This window comes from Poecilia formosa, unplaced genomic scaffold, assembly GCF_000485575.1.
Source record: "Poecilia formosa unplaced genomic scaffold, Poecilia_formosa-5.1.2 Scaffold260, whole genome shotgun sequence".
NCBI classification, from domain to species: Eukaryota; Metazoa; Chordata; class Actinopteri; order Cyprinodontiformes; family Poeciliidae; genus Poecilia; species Poecilia formosa.
Genome location: NW_006800199.1, coordinates 1 through 19,284, shown reverse-complemented (window position 1 = coordinate 19,284; position 19,284 = coordinate 1). Strand labels below are relative to the sequence as shown.

The 19,284-nt window shown below is 38.3% G+C and overlaps 1 protein-coding gene across 1 annotated transcript; it reads left to right on the top strand.

The window, feature by feature from the left end:
- Nucleotides 1-2,039: 2,039 nt before the first annotated feature.
- Nucleotides 2,040-18,813, top strand: LOC103150713 (dual serine/threonine and tyrosine protein kinase; the record flags this gene model as incomplete). The annotated part of the gene is made up of 4 exons (XM_007570433.2): nt 2,040-3,233; nt 8,425-8,834; nt 17,978-18,478; nt 18,618-18,813. Coding segments are annotated over exons 1-4 (1,306 nt in total), but the record flags the coding sequence as incomplete, so codon positions are not given.
- Between the last annotated feature and the right edge of the window lie 471 nt (nt 18,814-19,284).

Genomic DNA, 19,284 nt, shown 5'->3' with positions numbered 1-19,284 from the left:
CGCGTCACCTGTTTTCAGAAAGTAGGTTAAGCGTTTTGAACCACTTCAATGAAATCAAACAGATGGAGCACAGGAATACTGTGTACACTTTATTGCGCTTATATATGTTTGTTAAGTGTGTAAATATATATTTATCTGTGAGACATGTGTGCTCTTGGGAACAGCTAATGGACGTGTCAGTGAGAATGTTATGATCAGCAGTCGTCAGATTTAATTTTTGAAAAGTAGCCGCTCATCCACACATTGTGTCTTGATTAACCCCCCGTGGACAGTCCGTTTGTTTTGCATCTTGTTGGCAGAGTGATGTGCCAGACATTTATTCACTCGTGCATGCAGAGGAACATTGTGCACAAGATGAACAATGGATATGAACGGATTCTGGTGCCAAGTCTCGCAGTTGTGACCAAAATTTAGAGAAAAACAAACACATGACCTAGAAAAAACATCACATCATCAGCACTTCCAAAAAATGAAGAAGGATAGTAAGGTAGATTTACAAAATATTAATTATCAGTTTGACTGTAAATGTGACTCTTTCATTAAAAATAAAAATCCGATTTAGAGTGAATAAATTTTATAGTTTACAGTAACATTTTTTTGTAGCTTTTGTTGACTTGAAGAAATTAACTCTGATTCAATATGGAAAGGAAGTCCATGATTCGCAATCCTGGCTAGATATTTGCTATTCTTTTTGAAACTTAGCAAAGTTTATTCAAAATAGTTGCTTTTTTTGGGCTCATACCTCAACATTTAAGCAAAAGAACAACTTTGTAATCAACGAGATTCCGGTCTACCTTGAACTGGAAACTTGTAACACCAGCTTCCCCAGTGGAAATCAACTGGGCAGCGACCAAAGAAGAAGCTCCAGCTCCAAAACTGACACCTTCATGGAAATATTTTAGCAGAAACCAAGATCACACCAGATGGGGAAAAGTTTTATGCTTGGACAAGACAGAAATTTATATTGGTCAGTCAGTAGAAACGCAAAAATAATGTACTAAATGTCAACGGTGTTCAGAAAGGTGTTCAATACTCATAAAGTTTCAAGAGCCTTTGGCGTCGTTTAGCTGTGGAAACAATGTTTTCAAGATGACCTGGAACTTGTGATGTATTTTGTGCCTCTGGAGAAAATAAAATGTACTATTTGCCTTTCTAGATCAAAATTCAGCACAAATGCTGGCTTTGCAAAATTGATCTAGCTGATTTTCTTTCAGACTTTTTCTGATGTAATGTATTTTTACAGCATGGATACAACTTTATATATGAAATACTTTAACATCAGCCGCTGAAACAAAGTGATGAACATCAGCAATAAATAAAATAAGAGAAAGCATAAAAATCAAGTGAATAAGCTAATTAAAAACTCAATTCAAAACACAATAAAATAAAGCCACCACAATATCTAATATTATGAGATGGTGTATTTAAGGTAATGCACAACTGGCTATATGGTGTTTACCTTCAGAGACACCATTTAATCTTCATACTAAAAATGAACCTAGTTGATATCTTCTGTCCTTATCCTTTCTGTTGTGTCTTTGTGTAATTTTAATTAAGTGTTTTTTGTTCATCTTTAATTTTAGTTTTACTTTCCATCCATCCATCTATCATCTTTCACATAATCAGGTGTGATTCCAAAGTAAGAACAAATAAAAAAAGACATTGGAAATCAGAAATCCCAACAACTCTTAAAGTAATTAAGAGACATAATACAGGCTGTTGTATTTATTATGGTTAAACAGAAAAAGCAAATTTTTTTATTTTACAATGTAATAAGTATGTTCATGAAAGATAGGTGTTAATTAGAAATTTATATAGGAATAAATAGGAATGGCTTCAAAGTTCATCTGGGGAAGTAGTTTTTATCTCTATTCTTAGTTTTTTAAGAAGAGCGGGTGTTTTGGGAAGATCGTTGTATTGTCTGATCCATACTCCAATGTGGAAGGTGGCGGTAATGCGCATTAAATTGTTTGCCAACCGCCGTATAAAACCAGGAAGAAGAAATGACAGCGGTTGTTGACAGTTTTCCTACATTTCCCATGTGGCAATGCGCCCTGTCACTTCTGGACCCTCCCCTTTCATTCCCTAACTTTGCTCTGCTCGACTTTCTGTTTAGCTGTGATTTGATTGCCTGGTCCCTGCTCAGCTATGCGGTTCGGTTTGGACACACCTCACCCTGCGACACCGCAGCCTTTGCCGTTCATCTTCTTCGCCAACTGACGCTGCCATCCTCGTTTAGTTGCGTTTTTGTCGCTCTCCAGGCTGGAAGATGTCTGCTGGTTTTCCTTCTCTACGGCCACTTTAGGAAGCAGTCCCCTCCCCACGGACACAGAGCCTCGTCGGGAAGAAGACTGGCGCCGTGGTCCCGCTTTGGCTGTTCATGTTCAGAGGAGTTTGGGCCCCGTCTTTTACACTGGGGGCTGCACCGCCGAGCTCTGGGTGGTTTATGTGAAGTTAAAGAGGATGTTTATGTTGCCAGGCCAAACTGTTAACGGGCAGGCGATGCCCTCTGGCTAGCGGCGCTAACGTATCTGGAGGAGCTAGGTTGCAGACAGATATAAACAGCATATAAGTGGGGCAGACATAACGTAGCATGTAAAACAATATCTAGATACTATCCGACGTTTTTACCTGGAGTATATTTTTTAAAATCACAATATGAAACAGAAGCTAGCTTGGTAAATTTTCGACCCAATTTGTTTTGCACGCGACGTCAAGCTAGCTAGCAGCTTTGGTCCGTAAAACAATTAATGCTCACTCCTTAATCTCTGAGAGACTAAAGCTACTGTTTACTATTGATACACTCCTGTTCAAGGTAAATATTATTTTACCTACTATATTAATTTTGTTGAATTAGTTAATAATAATAATTTTAGCCACATGAGGACAAGCATGACAACTAATTAGTTGTTGACATAAAAGGACATCTTTATTTCTGTTGCTGCTTAAAAAAAGTGATATAAAAAACCCTCGGAATTTGGACCCTGCTAAAAAAAAAATCACGTCAAGAAGACAACAGCTCAACCTGTCGACCATGGAGGGAAATGTACAGCAACAAAAAAATACTCCTCTAGGCCGGGAACTGCAGAGAACATTTAACAGCTACAACAAGCACTCCATACAGCTGAAGAAAAACTTGAAGGAGACCAATGTGTTCTTCAGAGAAATAAGGCAAAACTACAGCAATGCATGTGCAGCAACCATAAGCTCAGATTCAGCATCCCTGGAGGCAGGTAAGCTTGAACACACGCAGCCACATCATCTGATTAAGACGATGATTGACATTTAATCAAAGAAGGATGTTTGCTGTGCAACCTGAAAAGACTGGGGACCAACAAATTATTGGTGCAGAGGGCTCAGATCTGCTTGCTGTGGGGAAAAAAAGCATTGACTAAGGTGATAAAACAGACTTCCTCTATAATGCATGAGCAGTCTAAATGCACTGATTATGTTGAAATCTTTGCTGAATTGAACGTTTTGCCGATTTCCATCTTTCTTTGAAGTCTTACCTGGTGATTTTATTTTTCTTTAATCTAAAGATCCATTAAAGAGAAAAAAATGTTTTATAACTTCTTCTATTACAGCTTTTGTGTGCAAGTCTTAATCTGATTTTCATAGAGCTTGTTTTGATTTCACTTGGACTTAAAAATGATTTTTTTTTTTAGTCATTCAAGGTAAAATTGGTCTGGCACAACATCAATTTTTCATATAATATTAGTGTAAATATACGTTTCTGTTTATTTTTTTTTCTCAGTGTTTTAACAGTTTCATTTTAGTCTGCATTTAATTCACAACCCTGTTAATTACTTTATGAAGGCTGGTCAAGTTTCTAACATGTTTCTGTTTATTTGATCACCTGGAGTTTTGATCCCAAAACAAGTTTTGTTGTGTTTTTGGGATCACTGCCCTGCTGGAACGACCACATGGGTCCAAGTTTAAACCTCTTAATCCAAACTGTGAACCTCAGATAAAAGAAAATCTGTTTGGGCGTTGAGAAACCAGCAGAACTCAACCATACCAAGAACTGAGAGCAGCAAGAGATGGGATGTGCAGAAGTGGTGTAGCACATCTTTTGGGAAAGATGAAAACGATTAGTAATGATGTTAAAAGGAGGTCAAAACTGTTTCCCAGCTTTGAATGAACAATGTTAAGCTGAAGATTAGCCTTGATAAAAATATTAAGACCACAGAGCTGCCCTCAATGGAAAGAGCTAAATCCATGTTTTTATCTGCTGACTAGATTAAGCACTGAAATTAGTTTCTGGTCTTTTTTATGTTAATATATAAAGAGTGACTTTCATGTTTCAATTAAACTAGCTGAGATCAGATCAAGATTTAAAGAAAGCAATCTATTTGGATTGGTCCAGTCAAGACTCGATCATCTTTTAGACTCTTTTCAGCACAGTTTGGATTTCTTAAAGCTCATCTCTGTGGTTGTCACATCTAGACTCTATTGGATTATAGCCAGTTTCATATTATAATTATTACTAAGCTTGTACTAGATTATTATAATGGGAGATAAAATATAATAGTTTTATGCATCGTAGTATTTATGCTTACATTTAATTTAAATAAGAGAAACAGTTTTCCTAATGAAGCAACAATTTATTACATGTTGATTTAGTATTATAACAACTTTGTATATCATCTTGAAGCAAAAATGTAGAATACAAGACCTCTAGATTTACCACTATATTTTAAGTAGACATGCTTATTTTTCCTGTCTTGTTCTTTGTAGAGTAATGTTGGGCTAGTTTTAGATGTTTTTTTTATAACATCACTCTCTCTAAATAGTCTATTCTGTAAATGTGGGGACCTTGCTTTAGACCAGCAGACCAGCATTGTGCAGCACAACATTACTCCATGCTGGAGAAAACTGAGCGCTCTGATACTTTCTGCTGCATCTCCAATGAAAGGAGGAACATTTAATCTGTCTTGAAGCAGCAACCTTTTAAAACCTGGCCAAACTTTGATAAAATTATGTTGCTTTTGTCTAATTACAAACTCAAACGGATCAAACCTGAACTTGAAAAGAAAGGAAAGGGTTGATCAAGGTTTCCCCCCAGAAAACCTGCTAGGCCCGGTGCTTGGGCAGTCATTCATCCAGCGGCCCGTCGTGTTTTTCAATTAAAAAATGTTTAAAGTTGACAGCAAATTTGAAAATATCACTTGATAATTATGTGTAATTGAAAGATTGTAAGTTTTACTCCTGAACACCAACAGTAAAGTCTTAAATAAGCAATGCTAAGCCTGGTGGGGGCGCAAGTGAAGCCTGGTGGCCCGTCAGGTTTATAATGCACTGAGGGAAACCCTGGGTTGATTAACTCAGAATTAGTTTCATATGCAATAAGTTAAGTTTAAGAAAAATGTTCCTACTTGTTAACGATGGTCTTCACAAGTCTTGTAACATTTCCTACAACGACAAACAAAAATCACTGACCTCTCCAAGTGTCTTTTCTTCTGATGAGTATTTTTCTCCAGTCAAATCAATTTTCAAGGCTAGTTCAGTAAGTGTAATTCCTAACACCATGCCCTGTTTGTGGTTTCAGGACTGTGTGCATTAAACTGCATTAAATGTGATTCTTTAGAGTGATAGATTACTTTCTACACCGCCTTTTGACAGAATCATTATCCTCGTTCTCGGTTTGGTGTGTCTTTAACACTTGTGGTGGAAATTATTTATCAAGAGGGAGAGGAAACTTTCAATAAATTACAGAAAGGTCTACCGTTGTCTGTAGATGCAATCAGCGTTCAAAGTTTCTGCCACTTGACTAGTCAGAGCAGAGACACAAGTTTTATACACTTCACCACATCCTGCTCATACAACCCAAATATGAGACGAAGAACAAGGGGAAACCTCAGCCCCATCAGAAACATAAAAACAGCTCAGCATGTAGAGATGCAGCTCTAACCAACACCTGCTTGATCGCTTTTTATTCACTGTGATTTCACCCACATCGTGTGGCCTTTGGGTGCATCTGCTTCTTGCACTTTTGCTACACACTTCTTTGCATACAAGAGCTGAAATTAAGCAGACAGTATGTATTAATTTTCTACTACACACTGCTGTGGGTATTACTATGTAATCAGTGCAAACCAAAACTATTATTTGGTCAGAATCAGACACAAAGTGTGTCATCCAGTGGGTAGGAATCAGTCAATGCCTGTAGTTACATTCACAAGCAGCAGTTTCTCTAGCTGTTTCTGAAGATGTTTAAAAGTGCAGATAAACCATCCATCCTTCCAACCTTCATGGTGTCTGTCTCCAGCAGCCATTGGGTAAACTTGGACGGGTCACCAGCCCAAAAAAACTCATTTCTTACTTGTAATTGTTCAGTTGAAAACCTTATTTATTAAACTTTATTATCAGTCTGCCAATTACCCTTTTATCTGCTCCAATTGGTCCTCTGCAAGCCAAATACTTAGGCCTGCTAGCCTCCAAATCTTTTATTAATAAATACCAATAAAAATAGTAACTCCTGCACTTTTTGTTTTAAGCACATCAGCCAACTACATGCAGTTTGAATCACTTTTATGAGTTGTAAAAAAAGTCATGAAACAGTTGAGGAATGGGGATAATCTTGTAATCCACGGGATTCAAAATATCCAGCTCTATTAAAGAACAGGCTGAACTTTTTTCTCCTTTTTTATTTGTGACATTTGAAATATAAAAATCAAGAATCAGACCTTACAGAAATCACAGCTCTGTATCGGTTAAGTGCATCTCTAATTCAAAATTTGTTGTATTTTGTAAACTTCTTCAGTCTAACATCAAGACGGTACTCGCTTAATTTGTCATTTAGGTAAATATCTGCAAAAATAAATGCACATACAAGAGGGTTGATTCTGTTGTTGTGCTAATTTACAGCCGTTGTTCCCGCCAACACTTAATCGGCTCTGGCTGCAGAAGAAACTGAGGTTTTGACTAAGTAGAATTGTATTTGGTTAAATAATAGGAAAAAAGCAGTAAATGTTCTTGTTTTTCATCTGGATCTGGTCTAACATGGTCATGATGCTGGAAAAAGAACAAAAATAATTAAGTTTTTAAACCCCACTTTATTATATGGGTGGGTAATATAAATATACTTATTTATCTGTCTGGGAAAAATTTTGTTTTTGCATGAAGGCTCTTCATGTTTTTTTTAAAAGATTCACGTGAACCGTAGTTTATTTTTGTCCTTAGTCTTTTTTTAAAATTTGGTTTAAAGCAAATGTGGGTTCAGCTAAACATCCGGTGCAGTCGGCACATAAACCTGGTATTTGTTGTCCTGTTTTTGTTATGTAACTCTTGGAGACTGTGACTCAGCGTCCTGCAGGATTATCCCCGAAAGTACAGGAAGGAGGCTGAATTGGTTCCTCTGTGCATGTGCTCCTCATCTTTGGGTTAGATCAGGACTAATAGCCGGGAGCTGTTATCAGATTCAAAATATTTTGATGTCTTTTGTGGTAAACAGCAATTTACAGCATATTCTGAGAAAGCCGCTGTGGTAGATAATCTGGGATTTATTTTAAACTGTGGTGGTGGGCTGTGACGCGATGCTGCTGATTAATTACTGGCCAAACTATATTAATTAACCACTTTACTGTCATTCAAATGCAACATATGTTAAACTATGGGTCATTTTCACAGGCTTGAGCTAAAAATTCATTCATCCAAACCTTCTTTAGGTACCTTTTGTTTCACCTTTTCTCTCCCTCTACTTCGGATTATCGTCTCTAGTTTTACTTCACTCCTGAAAGCAGCACAGTACACAGTAGCCAGCTTTTCAGACTTACAAAATAAAGTAAATGTTAATGTTTCGTGATAGAGGTGCACTGATTAATAGATCTGTGATCGGTCGATATGTGCATGAGAAGCTGATCTTATCCACCGATCTTATCTGCCTCTATAAAGATCTGAAAATCTTTGTCGCTGCCCAGAATGACAGACTGGCCCACCTGGTCATGTCTGCACGTTTGCAGTTAACAAAAGTCACCCTATTGTTGCCAACTCAGCAACTTTCTTCCTATATTTAGCAACATTTCAGACCAAAAAAGTCAGTATCTGTCAACATCAGAATTGACAGGTCAGGCTTTTTAAAGATCGGTAATAGGTGAGCAGTCAGAAAACTGCAATGAGTGCAGCCCTATTTGATATTTAAACTAATTTCAAACTCTGGTTATGGTTGGCGTAAGTGCACAGTGCTTTACATTGTTTTAAAATATAAGGAAAACATCTTTCTGAAAATGTGGCAGCTCTTATTTTGAAGTGGCGGTGCGCCGCGATCGGTTACATGTAGAGGAAACCCTGCGTCCTTAAGTAGATCATCTAATCTTACATTGCTGCTGAATAAAAGAACTCAAGAGTCATAAATATTTGTTTCTGAAAACCATGCATCACTGAAGTTGCAACTCATGTGTTTGATTTGGTGAAATCCTTTTGCAGGCCAGCTTAGCTGCATCACCTTCCCAAGTCATGAGGAAGAGTTCCTGCGCAACACAGTGGGGGCTGCTCCGTACATCCTGGTCCTCGGCCAGGACTGCGCTGCCCGCTACCAGCTGCTCAACTGCCTGCTGGGGGAACGGCTCCTGCCTCTGGGTGCAGAGGCCGGGGAGGCCTGCAGCAGCGTCCAAGGCATTGTCTGCAAGCGGAGGAAGCTGTGTTTTACTCACGGCAGACAGACGCGGCTCAGCTTGGCGCTGCCCGGCCAGTATGAGCTGGTGCACCAGCTGGCTGCAAACCGTGGTCGCTGGGATACGGTTCCCAGGGAGGACCTGGAAATCCACGAGGAGTGTGAGGACCCGGCCCATAGACTAGCAGAGCTGGAAATCACCCTGCATCATCCTCTGCTTCAGGTAGGATGCAGCCACTCTGACCCCAGGTCTATGCAGCTTTTTACACCAACCTATTGAGCTGCACAAACACAAAGTCCTACCAAGTAGTTTTGATCTATTGCAGATATCTTACTCAATAATTCCTTAATATCAATAATAAAGTACTAGTTCACTTATAACATAGGAAAAATTTAACATTTTGAGCATGATATGTTAACTGAAACAAAAAAATCTGTATTTTCTCTTCTTTCTTATGCACTTCTTGTTACTGTGCACTATTTTATTTTATATTTGTATCATGTTCGAATAAAATTTCATTTCATTTCATTTCATTTCATTTCATTTCATTTCATTTCAAAATGTCTTGTTATAAGTGAAATAATCTGCCAATAATAAGATTATTTATGTAAAACAAGCCCTTATATCTGGCTGAACAGTTACTTTTAAGTTAGTTTTTTCTTACTTCAAGTGTACTAAGATATTTACACTAGAAACTATATAAAAATGCTCAGTAAGATATTGTGTTTTTGCAGTACATTTCTTAGTTTTAGTTTCCGACTAATTGCAGCTAATTTTGCTGGTAGAGACTTTTTCTCTTTTTTTAATATGGACATCTCCCAGTTTCTCAATAAAGTAGCTGAATCTGACATGAAGGTCAAAGTGTTCATCATCTTGTCAGGAGATGTAATTATGTATCTGCTGCATCGCTCATAGACTTCTCAATGAATCAGAAAGTATCAAATCAAAGTTGTCATTCCAGATATGGAAAATGCTGGGATTATTTTTTATCCGCTTCTAGAAACAAACAGTGAAATGGGTAAATATTGTTGTTGTTTTTCCCCGTCTGGGACAGGGAAGCTTGTCAGAGTTGGTGGGGACGATGGATGGAGGTAAAAACAGGACAGTCCTGGAAGAAAACCCCTTAAAAACTGGGGGACATGAGGACAGAGGTCCACCTTCCAGCAGGACAATGTCCCTAAGCATAGAGCCAGAGATGGAAAGGATTAGTTCAGATCAAAGTATAATCATGTTACACTGGTCTAGTCAAAGTTCAGATGGAAATTAATTTGATTTGTAGCCATGCTTAAATATTGATGCTCACATAATGTATGTTTCCTTTGTCTTTATTTTATCATCTTCTAAAACAAATCATGGAGAATTTATCATCTTAATCTATTCACGTTAAATAATTCATGTCTCTTCTGTGTTTTATTTTGTAGGGAGGTTGTTCTTCCTCCAGATACAAAAATCGATGCATAGATTTCCTTCTTTGCTTTTTCTCGTAAAGTTCAACTAGTTTTCTCTCACATGGCTCAGCTCACAGACAGATTACAGAGCTGAGCAGATTATTTCTTGGGCCGTTCACTTTCCTTCCCCCTCACTCTACCTGATGTATGCTGCTGCTCAGGAATGCACTTCTTAGCAGCTGCTCTCACTGTTTGCTTCAAGCATTTGTTGAAATAGACCCGTAATTGTGTGAGAATAGGGAGAAACGTCGGACATGCTGCAGTCATGGAGCAATTTCATTCGCTGTGACCTGAAAATCACAATATCCCTTGGGGGTGAACACATTGGACACGGGGGAAGGATCGCAGTCACTCCTGTCATGTGGGACAACATGGAAATTGGCCTCTAATCGCTTAAACCAAGATCCTTCACCAAGCATCACACAGCCCAAGAAACTGGGCTTAGCTGTGCAGCGGGACGACCCACCCGTCCCGTCCCAGCCCCCTTACGTAATGCCACTGGTCTGGTGTGATTCACATGACTGGGTCATGTAAAAAAAGATCTCAAGCTCTTTGCTGTGATGCCGTTGCCATGGAAAAATCCGAACTCTGGGACACTGACAAGAAATAGTTTGAGGTTGTTTTCTTTTTTAAACCTTAGCTAAAACAACATTTAATACAGAACAACTGAAGTAGAAATCAATTTTTGCCAAAGCTTGATGCACGCTGCGAGATGTCCAGAGGTCTTGACCTTGACCTCGTTTTCATTTGGCTACAAATTTGCATTTAGGTCACAGAGAACTGCATGAAAGGAAAACATCTGTCAGCAAAACAAAACCAATCATTTTACACCAATATTCAAATTTCCATGGATGGATTTGCTTTTTTTAGATCAAAGTGTGTCACATTTAGGCGGTGACGGTTCAAACAACATAAGGACGAGTTTAATCTTGCTCTATATGTTTGTTCTTAACAAACATGGGTTTGTCACATGCTGAAGCAGCGTGCTGCTGAGGTTCATGTTCCTGCTGAATTGGTAAGGCAGAGCTGTGATTAAACACGGGATAAATGAAGCTGCAGAATCTCTCTGCCGGCTGTGGTATTCACACGGTTCTGCTATAATCACAGCACTGTGCTTTCAAGGCCCTGCAGACGAGAGCCAGCTTGTTAATTAGCTGTCCTTCATGCTGGAGTTTAGGCTCGGCTCCCAGACTAAATTAAATATAGTCTTAACAAACTACATTTGTTAAATATAGTTTAACAAATGTAGCAACAAAAGATTTAATAGATCATATTAGGTTATCTACTGGTTGTGATATTAGCAGGTACTCTTTTTTTCTTTTTTCTTTTTTTTGAATGAATTGGTAGTAACAGAGTCAAACTGCAATGAAACTGGATGAGATTTGTTGTTTTAGATTTGTCCTGTTTAGCCTGGTTTGGTTCTGCCAACCTGTTAGTTTGAGCCATTTAGAGGTGGATTTGCTGGTCTATTTCAGATTAGGGGTGCACCGATTGCAGTTTTCATGGTCGATTGTTTCTGAGTTGGTACCAGTGGGTGACTGTTGTTAACTACAAATGTGCAGACATGACCTAGTGGGCCGATCGATCAAACAAAAGATGAGGTAGATAAGATTGGTGATAAGATCAGCCTCACATGTAAGTATCAGCCGGTCACTGATCTCCCAAAGTTATGGAAATCGGCACCGATAAATTGGCTGGTTGATAAATTCGTGCACTTCAGATCATTGTTTTGCTCCAAAAGGCTCATGGATTAATGGCTGTCAGTATGATATTGTTTCTCCAATATTGGGCGACTGTGGCTCTGTAATCTTCTTGTGATGGGAAGGTCGTAGGTTCGATCTCAGCTTCCTCCTGTCACATGTCGATGTGCTGCTGGGCAAGACACTCAACCCAAAGTTACCCACCAATGTGTGTATTGGTGTCTAGTTTGAGTGGTCTTAATGATTGGAAAAGCTCTATATAAGTTCAGTCCATTTACCTTTTTTATACCAGATGTAATCAAACACACACCTTCCAAAAAGCTGAACCTTTTCTTATCAGTCCAGTAAATGTTCCCATAAATCTTGGCGATAATCTAAATGTTTAGTATATTTTATGGAGCTCCTAAGGGACAAAGTTGGTTTCTCGCTCGCACCAGATACTGTCTTATATAATGTGAAATTAAACGAGTTATAATTTACCTCATCTTCTTTTTTTGTTTTTGGATGACACTGCCAAATATATTTCACATTTTCAGGAAGTTTGTTGCATATTCTTCTGCAGCTGCAGCTGACCCAGATCTTGCTTGGTTGGCTACCAAGAATAGCAGGTTCGCATGAGAAAGCCATGTTTTTTTTTTAAAAACATATTTCCTTTGTATAGATAATGCTGGGTGCCAGTGCTGCACAACACCACCTGTTGACCAACACTGGTAGCTTGTTCTTAATGTTTAACTTGTGATAAATGAGTGGCCAGGGGGAGTTTAGAGGTGGCTCATCTTCACAGGCTTATGACGGAGATGTTTTGTGAAAGAGGTTTTTGATGCGCCGCTTCCAGGAACGCCCACGCTGCTTCTGGATTTCTCTGTTTTTCTCGCTGGGGTTCACTGGAGGCTTGAAACTTAGAAAGAGCTTTTCAATCCTTTCCAGACTTATGGATATCAGTGACTTTCTCACCTGTTTTTGAGTTTCTTTAGATCAGATCAAATAAGGCCATAATGTGTAGTTTTTGAGATCTGATTTCTTGATTCTTGGGCGAATCAGACCTAATGTTTAGTTTGCCAGGTGAAATTGAACCCACCTCCCTCAAAAATGTCACACAGTTGATTTAACAAGAAGGGGCTTTTCAGTTTTCTCACAGGGACCAGTAGGCTTGGATCATTTTTTTTCTACTTAATAAAGTTTTCATTTTTTGTAACAGCTCAGGTTATTTTTGTCTGATATAAATTTTAGTTTGACCTAAAATGTGAGGGGAAAATAGGCCAAACAGGGGATCTGTTATTCAAAATTAGCATTTTGAAAATTTTTTATTCTTCTATTTTGTCTCAACTAGGCCTGTCGCAATAATCAATTAATCAAATAATAAATTAAACAAACTTAATAATTTCCATTGGCATTATTTGTCATTTATCTCTTTTTTTTCTCTTTCCAACAAAAACTGGAAAGTCTTCAGTTTGGTGCTTTGGTCTCAACAAGCCTTTTTTTTTTAAGGACGTTTTGTTTCCAAAGACTTCAAAATCAATTTTATTTGTTGTTTTATTCATTTATTTTGGATATTTAAAATGGCTTCCAGTTCCAGTGTTAAATGTTCATTAGATTTAAAGTTTACTGATCTTTTAGAATGCGTTCTTGCATTATTATTTTCCCATTACCATTATATTACTTAGAAATGGTCTCAAAACAACAATTTTATCATTCATCTCAATAACTTCTAAAACAATTTATTGGCCAGCAAATTTTGTTATTGTGACAGGCCTAGTCTCAACTGCTTCTAAAAACAGCCCAAGCGTTTAAAAAACACTTGGCTGTTGGAAGTAAGTTAATGTATTTTAGTGTCTGTAAATGTAACTGTTTCAAGAACCTCCTTATAGCTGAGTCACATTCCATGGGCACTGCTCCGTTGCCTAGCAACCCCAGGAAAGCCCAGCCTGTCACCTAGCAACCCAATCTGAGTTCCAGCACTTATATCAGCTGGTCTTACCTCTGTATGTGTAACTGCTGGGCATCCAGAAACCACTTGTGACATTCTTATTGGTTGTGTACTTCTGTTTTCCAAACATGTACGGTTGTATAATTTTGTATATGTTTGCAGACGTTTTCAGGTACAAGTGTAAAAGTTGAGTTGGGGGAGTGGCAAGCAGGAGCTGACTAGGATTTAAAGTGACAGGAGGCCCTAAAACATCTCATTCTGAAAGGAGCTCAGAACAGGCAGAACTGACTAAAATCTTAATGATTAAAAATGTTATGAACATGTTTTATAAACCACATAGACATATCATTACCTGTTCAAGGTTGTAGGTCACTTATAATGGACGCCATTTTTAGCATTATTCTGTTCAGACTTGCTCAGGTTTATAGAGTCACTCGGATGCTGCTAATACTCACTGTGACTGTTGTGGTTTTACAATGCAGTCCAAGTTAGCACTGTTGAGGAAAGATATGCAGTGTTGTCCATAAAGCATTTATTCTGGCTTTGAAGATTAAAGCAGTTTTCTATCTTAAAATCAGCAGTCAGACATTATTTTTGATGAGTTGCTATTAGAAACAGGGTTACATGAAGGCAATTCAAGCACTGTACTGACTTCAACTTGCCATAAACAAAAGTTTGCAGGCTATCTTTGTTCCAAAGAGGCTGGCCAGGCCGACTCGCCTCTTGTTTCTTGGAGACGGGACTGACTGTCTCCTTTGTTATGTGGTTGGTCATCCCTATCTCTCTCCTCTTTTTTTATGCTTTCTCTTTCAGACCATCTGCGAGTCTATTTTTGCTAATGTTATTTAACATGGCTTAAGAAAATCTCTTTATTTGTGTAATTCTTTCTTTTTCTCCTCCATCACAAACATTCCTAAGGCCACCGCAAATATTTATGTGCTGCTATGTGTTAAGAATAGAAAGAAACATGTGATACAAGCAGATGTTCTCATTTTCTGGCTGTTTTTCAGCAATGTTTGGCTTACACTGGTCTGAAATGTTTAATTCATCAAACAATATTAAAATAATGCCCAAATGTTTGTTGGTTTTTCACAAACACTGGTATATTTGGCCATTAGGAGGGACTTCTACTGTGTGTGATGCGGACAGCTGATATAAATTTTAGCAACAAGCATCAGAAAGCCCAGGAGAAGTGGTGTAAAGATTGGTAGGATGGAAAAGCCACATTAGTGACCTAAATGTGATTTATTGTAGTCAGTGTTATTTCAATGATCAGACATAATGTGCAGGGTTTTCCCAGCTGCCTTTCTGTTTGGACAGTACTGCATCAAAGTAGGCTTCAAAAATAAAAGCCTCAACACTCGAGGTGAACCGCATTAAATACAATTTAATGTTTTAGAAGTTCCTGTTGAGCGCATAATGAGACTGATGTTGGCAGATATTCTGACTAAAGAAGAATGTGTGGTGTATGTGTTTACACCTCACACTCGCTTGCCTCTGTGTCTGCAGTTCAAAATCGATTAGGTTAATGTAAATAAACCATCCCACCATCAATCACAGACAGGTCTTTTCCATCCAATATTCCCTGCAAATACTGCCTTCGATTGGACAAATGACCAACCACACCCAGCAAATCAAAATACTTCACCAGTCATTACTAAACAAAGAAAACTTGATGGTATTTATTTTATTTATATATCTTTATGTTTGGCTCTTTTTCAAAGCTCTATGGTTGTATGTTTAATGTGAAATTACTAGTCTTATTTTTAAACAACTTCTTCCTGCTAAATGATGTCCTGGTGCCCCGTCCAGCAGGATCAGCAGGTTTTCTGAGGGAAACCCTGAACATGATCTCATGTTTGTCAAGGAAATCCCCTCAGGTGATGCCTATAAATTATTAGCCATACTACTCTCAGTTCAGGAGATTGTACTAAGAGGACTGATTAAAAATGTGTTTATTTTTATGGTCAAACATTGTGGAATATTATTGAAGACCAAATTATGTCCTGTTGGCAATAAATATTTTAAGTTTTAATAGTAATTGAGGCAACAGCAATTTTGTTATGTGGGATATCCTCTATATAAATCAACCTAAAGTCTGAATCTTCAGCTCAAGTCCCTCCAGCTTATCCTCCTTCAGTTGAATTTCCAGATTAAAATTATGCTAATATAATCTAAACATGGAGTTTAACTCAAATTGTTCATAAGTCACAGAATGATGCTCATCAAAGCAGCAGAGCTTTTGTCCCAGACTGGCCCTTCAGTGTTTAACAACCTTTGGACGTTTCCCTCTTTTCTTGGTGCCAATTTCCTGTATGTTTAATGTGAATTAAGGCCATCGATGTCAGTTTATCGCTGCGTCAGCATTGCTAAGAAAATGAGCTCTTCCACAGAAGGTTATGTCTAAGAGGTCAGTTTGTATAAAGTGCAGCCTCCTCCTGACAGTCCATTTTTTTGGTAAATAGAAGAAAAGGAAAAACTTTGATCTCTTCTTTTACGACCATCTGAACGTTTTGGTATTTATGCTGATCAATACAATGGCTGTTGTATCAATTTTGTTGACCTGCAGTGGAGGCTGACTGAATAGAAAAGCATCAGACTGGAAAACTTGTGCTTAATCTTTGGAAACTTTTCATGGGAATTTACTCTGGGGATTTATATATATATATATATATATATATATTCCCAACTGGCAAATATCTTACATTTATGATAATTGACTGGACATTTCTCACATTTAAATGCATATATATGAACGTTTTATTTTGTTATAGTCATGCGATTGTATGCCTATATAATTGATATATATCGTACATCAATTATATTTGTTAAATATTATAAAAATTTATTTTTTTAATGCAAGTAATATAAAAAAACATCACATTTTATGCATTGTTGCTCTTGTAGTCTGGACTGAAAAATGTGGCCTCCAGGTTCTAGAAATAATCGGTGCATGTGATGGAGAAACGCATGTGCATGTGGCCCTGCAGTATGCAGTAATTAATGCGCTACATGCTTGCATGTGATTGAGGAATTGCATGGTTATCAAGTGTACTTGCATGAAATTTAATTGTTTTACTCAAGAATTAAGTGTGGATTTTTTTTTTTTTATTCCCTTAAATTCCAGTTATATGGTGATTCAAATGGAAAGTTTCCAACCCCAAAAATTCCCACAACTTTGCAGCACTAAGAAACCGTTACATTTGTTCTTGTTGACCATGCAGTTTTCATGACTTGAAATAATTTTAGAATATTTGGACAAGTGTAGAAAGAGACCAGTTTTTTAGTACATATGTAGGACATTACTCAGAGATTTAAAGCTAAGTTTTATTGTCTGTCTGTTGGGACTTTGAGAACTGTTCACCACAGTAATGAAAGACATATTTTCAGTTTTTCTCGTGACTCGGTGATGTAGTATGCATTCACAGAACTGCGTCCCTTCCAGGCTGTGGCTACAGAAATGTTTGATTTTTATGTTTTCGAGGGAAACACGGGGACAGCATTTTGAACTTTAATTTTTAAAGTAAAATAACATCACTTTTGTAACCTTCACAATTCCTACCTAATAGACAACGATTGGATGATTATTCAGTTTAACTTTAGCATCAGTGTAACATTAATTTTAGTAGTAGTTGTGTTACATATCATATTTTCTTATGTATTAGATTATATTTATCAGGGATGAACTACAGCCTGCAGCCCGAGAACACGATGCATGATGAACATTCTCACTGATTTTATGATAAGCGATCAAACTATAAATGTTTTTAATTAGCTGTCTGAAGTTCAAAGTGCATCATGGGTAGATACAGCTTTTACTGTGAAGGTTTGCCAAGTTTGCCTTGTAAATAGAGGCATAAACTTTTGTGTTGTCTACTTGAAGAGTTCTGGACAGAACTTATTTGCAGATTAATTTTTTTATATTAAATTCAAGATCTACACACACACATATATATATACACACATATATTTAAAGTTTTGGCTGCTTCTTTCTGCTTGTTTTTGATGTTTTTTTTTAGTCTCTGTTCTCCAGTTAACAATTACTTGAGTTGAATTGCACAGGAAGACGATGGCCAGGCTCCTCTTTTGCAGAATGGAAAGCGGAGTATGCATAAATGTCGTAACTCGATGTATAAAGTTAGAGACCTGCTCCATGTATCTGCAGCTATAAATCCTATCTACAAAATAACAACTGCTGGCATACTACAAAAATCTCAATAATATATGGCAAATTTTGAGGTGAAAAGAAGCAAAATGGCTTGAATATTAAATATTCCTGTTTCTCTTTAGGAAACAAAGGTCATGGTGGTCCCCTGTCCAAGCGTCCAGCCCATAGAAGAGGCCCTGGAAGACTGCATTCGCCACGTTGTACCCGTCATCCTCTACGCCATCAACCAGGACTCTCTCAGCTCGGAGCAGGTGGCCGAGCTGCGGAAGGTCAAAGAGCTGCTCTCGTTTCCCATTTGTTTTCTCCGCATCCCTGATTCCACGCTAACGGCCTCCCCAGAATCCAGCCGCCGGGCGGAGAAGGAGAGGGAGAAGAGCATCCTCCACAAGCAGCTGCTCTCACTCGGCTTCCTCAACACTCAGACCGGACACTGTTCCTGTGGAGCCCCTACGCAGACTTCCGCCCCAGGGGCTAAGCCCCAGAGCATACTGCTAGAATCTTTCGAAAGGCAGCCTCGGCCGCTGGTGCCGTTCGCTCGCCAAGTTCTCCAGAACCAACAAGTAGAAGCAGCCAACCTACTTAACGGGCTTCACTGTCGATGTCTTGACCTTTTCATCAACCAGGTCAGAAGATGACGCATCCTCGCGCCGGTTTGCTGTCGTCAATCCGTGACCCGTTTGCTGCCAGAGTATTTTGACCCCTTGCAGTCCCGCAGCACAAACACTAACAGACCTTTGTCGTCTCTTCATCGCTCCCATGCAGGCCTTCGACATGCAGAGGGACCTGCAGATAACTCCCCGCAGGCTGGAGTACACTCGTGAGAAAGAGGGTGAACTCTTCAACTCCCTGATGGCCATCGCAAACCGAAAGCAGGAGGAGATGAAGGAGATGATCGTGGAGACCCTCGGCAGCATGAAGGAGCAGCTGCTGGAGGACGCAGCCAATCTGGAGTTTACAGGTCAGTGAGGCGCCACTCTGGACACTAATGAACCTCAGGCTGCTAGAAGGGTTTCTTTCAGCTTTCTGGAGTTTGGGAAGCATAAATAACATGATGCAGTCTGGAAGTAGCCTGAGTAATCTATAAATTACCTTCTGCAGGGTTGACTTTCTACATGGCCAATAAATTAAACACTCGTATTACATTTCACAACTCACTACAGTTATTTTACTAATCTATTATTCTGAAGATTAATCTGTTAATTGTACAAAAAAATTCTCTCATTCTGCAGATATTTCATTTAATCACTTGAGCTTATTTTATACAATATTTGAAATCAATAAGAAAATCCAAATAAACAAATAATTGTTTTGAAATGGCAAAATAAACATTTTATTTTCTAAAATGCAACAACAAAGCATTCCTTGAGTGAATGCTTAATCGTTTGTAGAAAAGTATGAATCTACACCTACAAAAAATACTTCCAACATC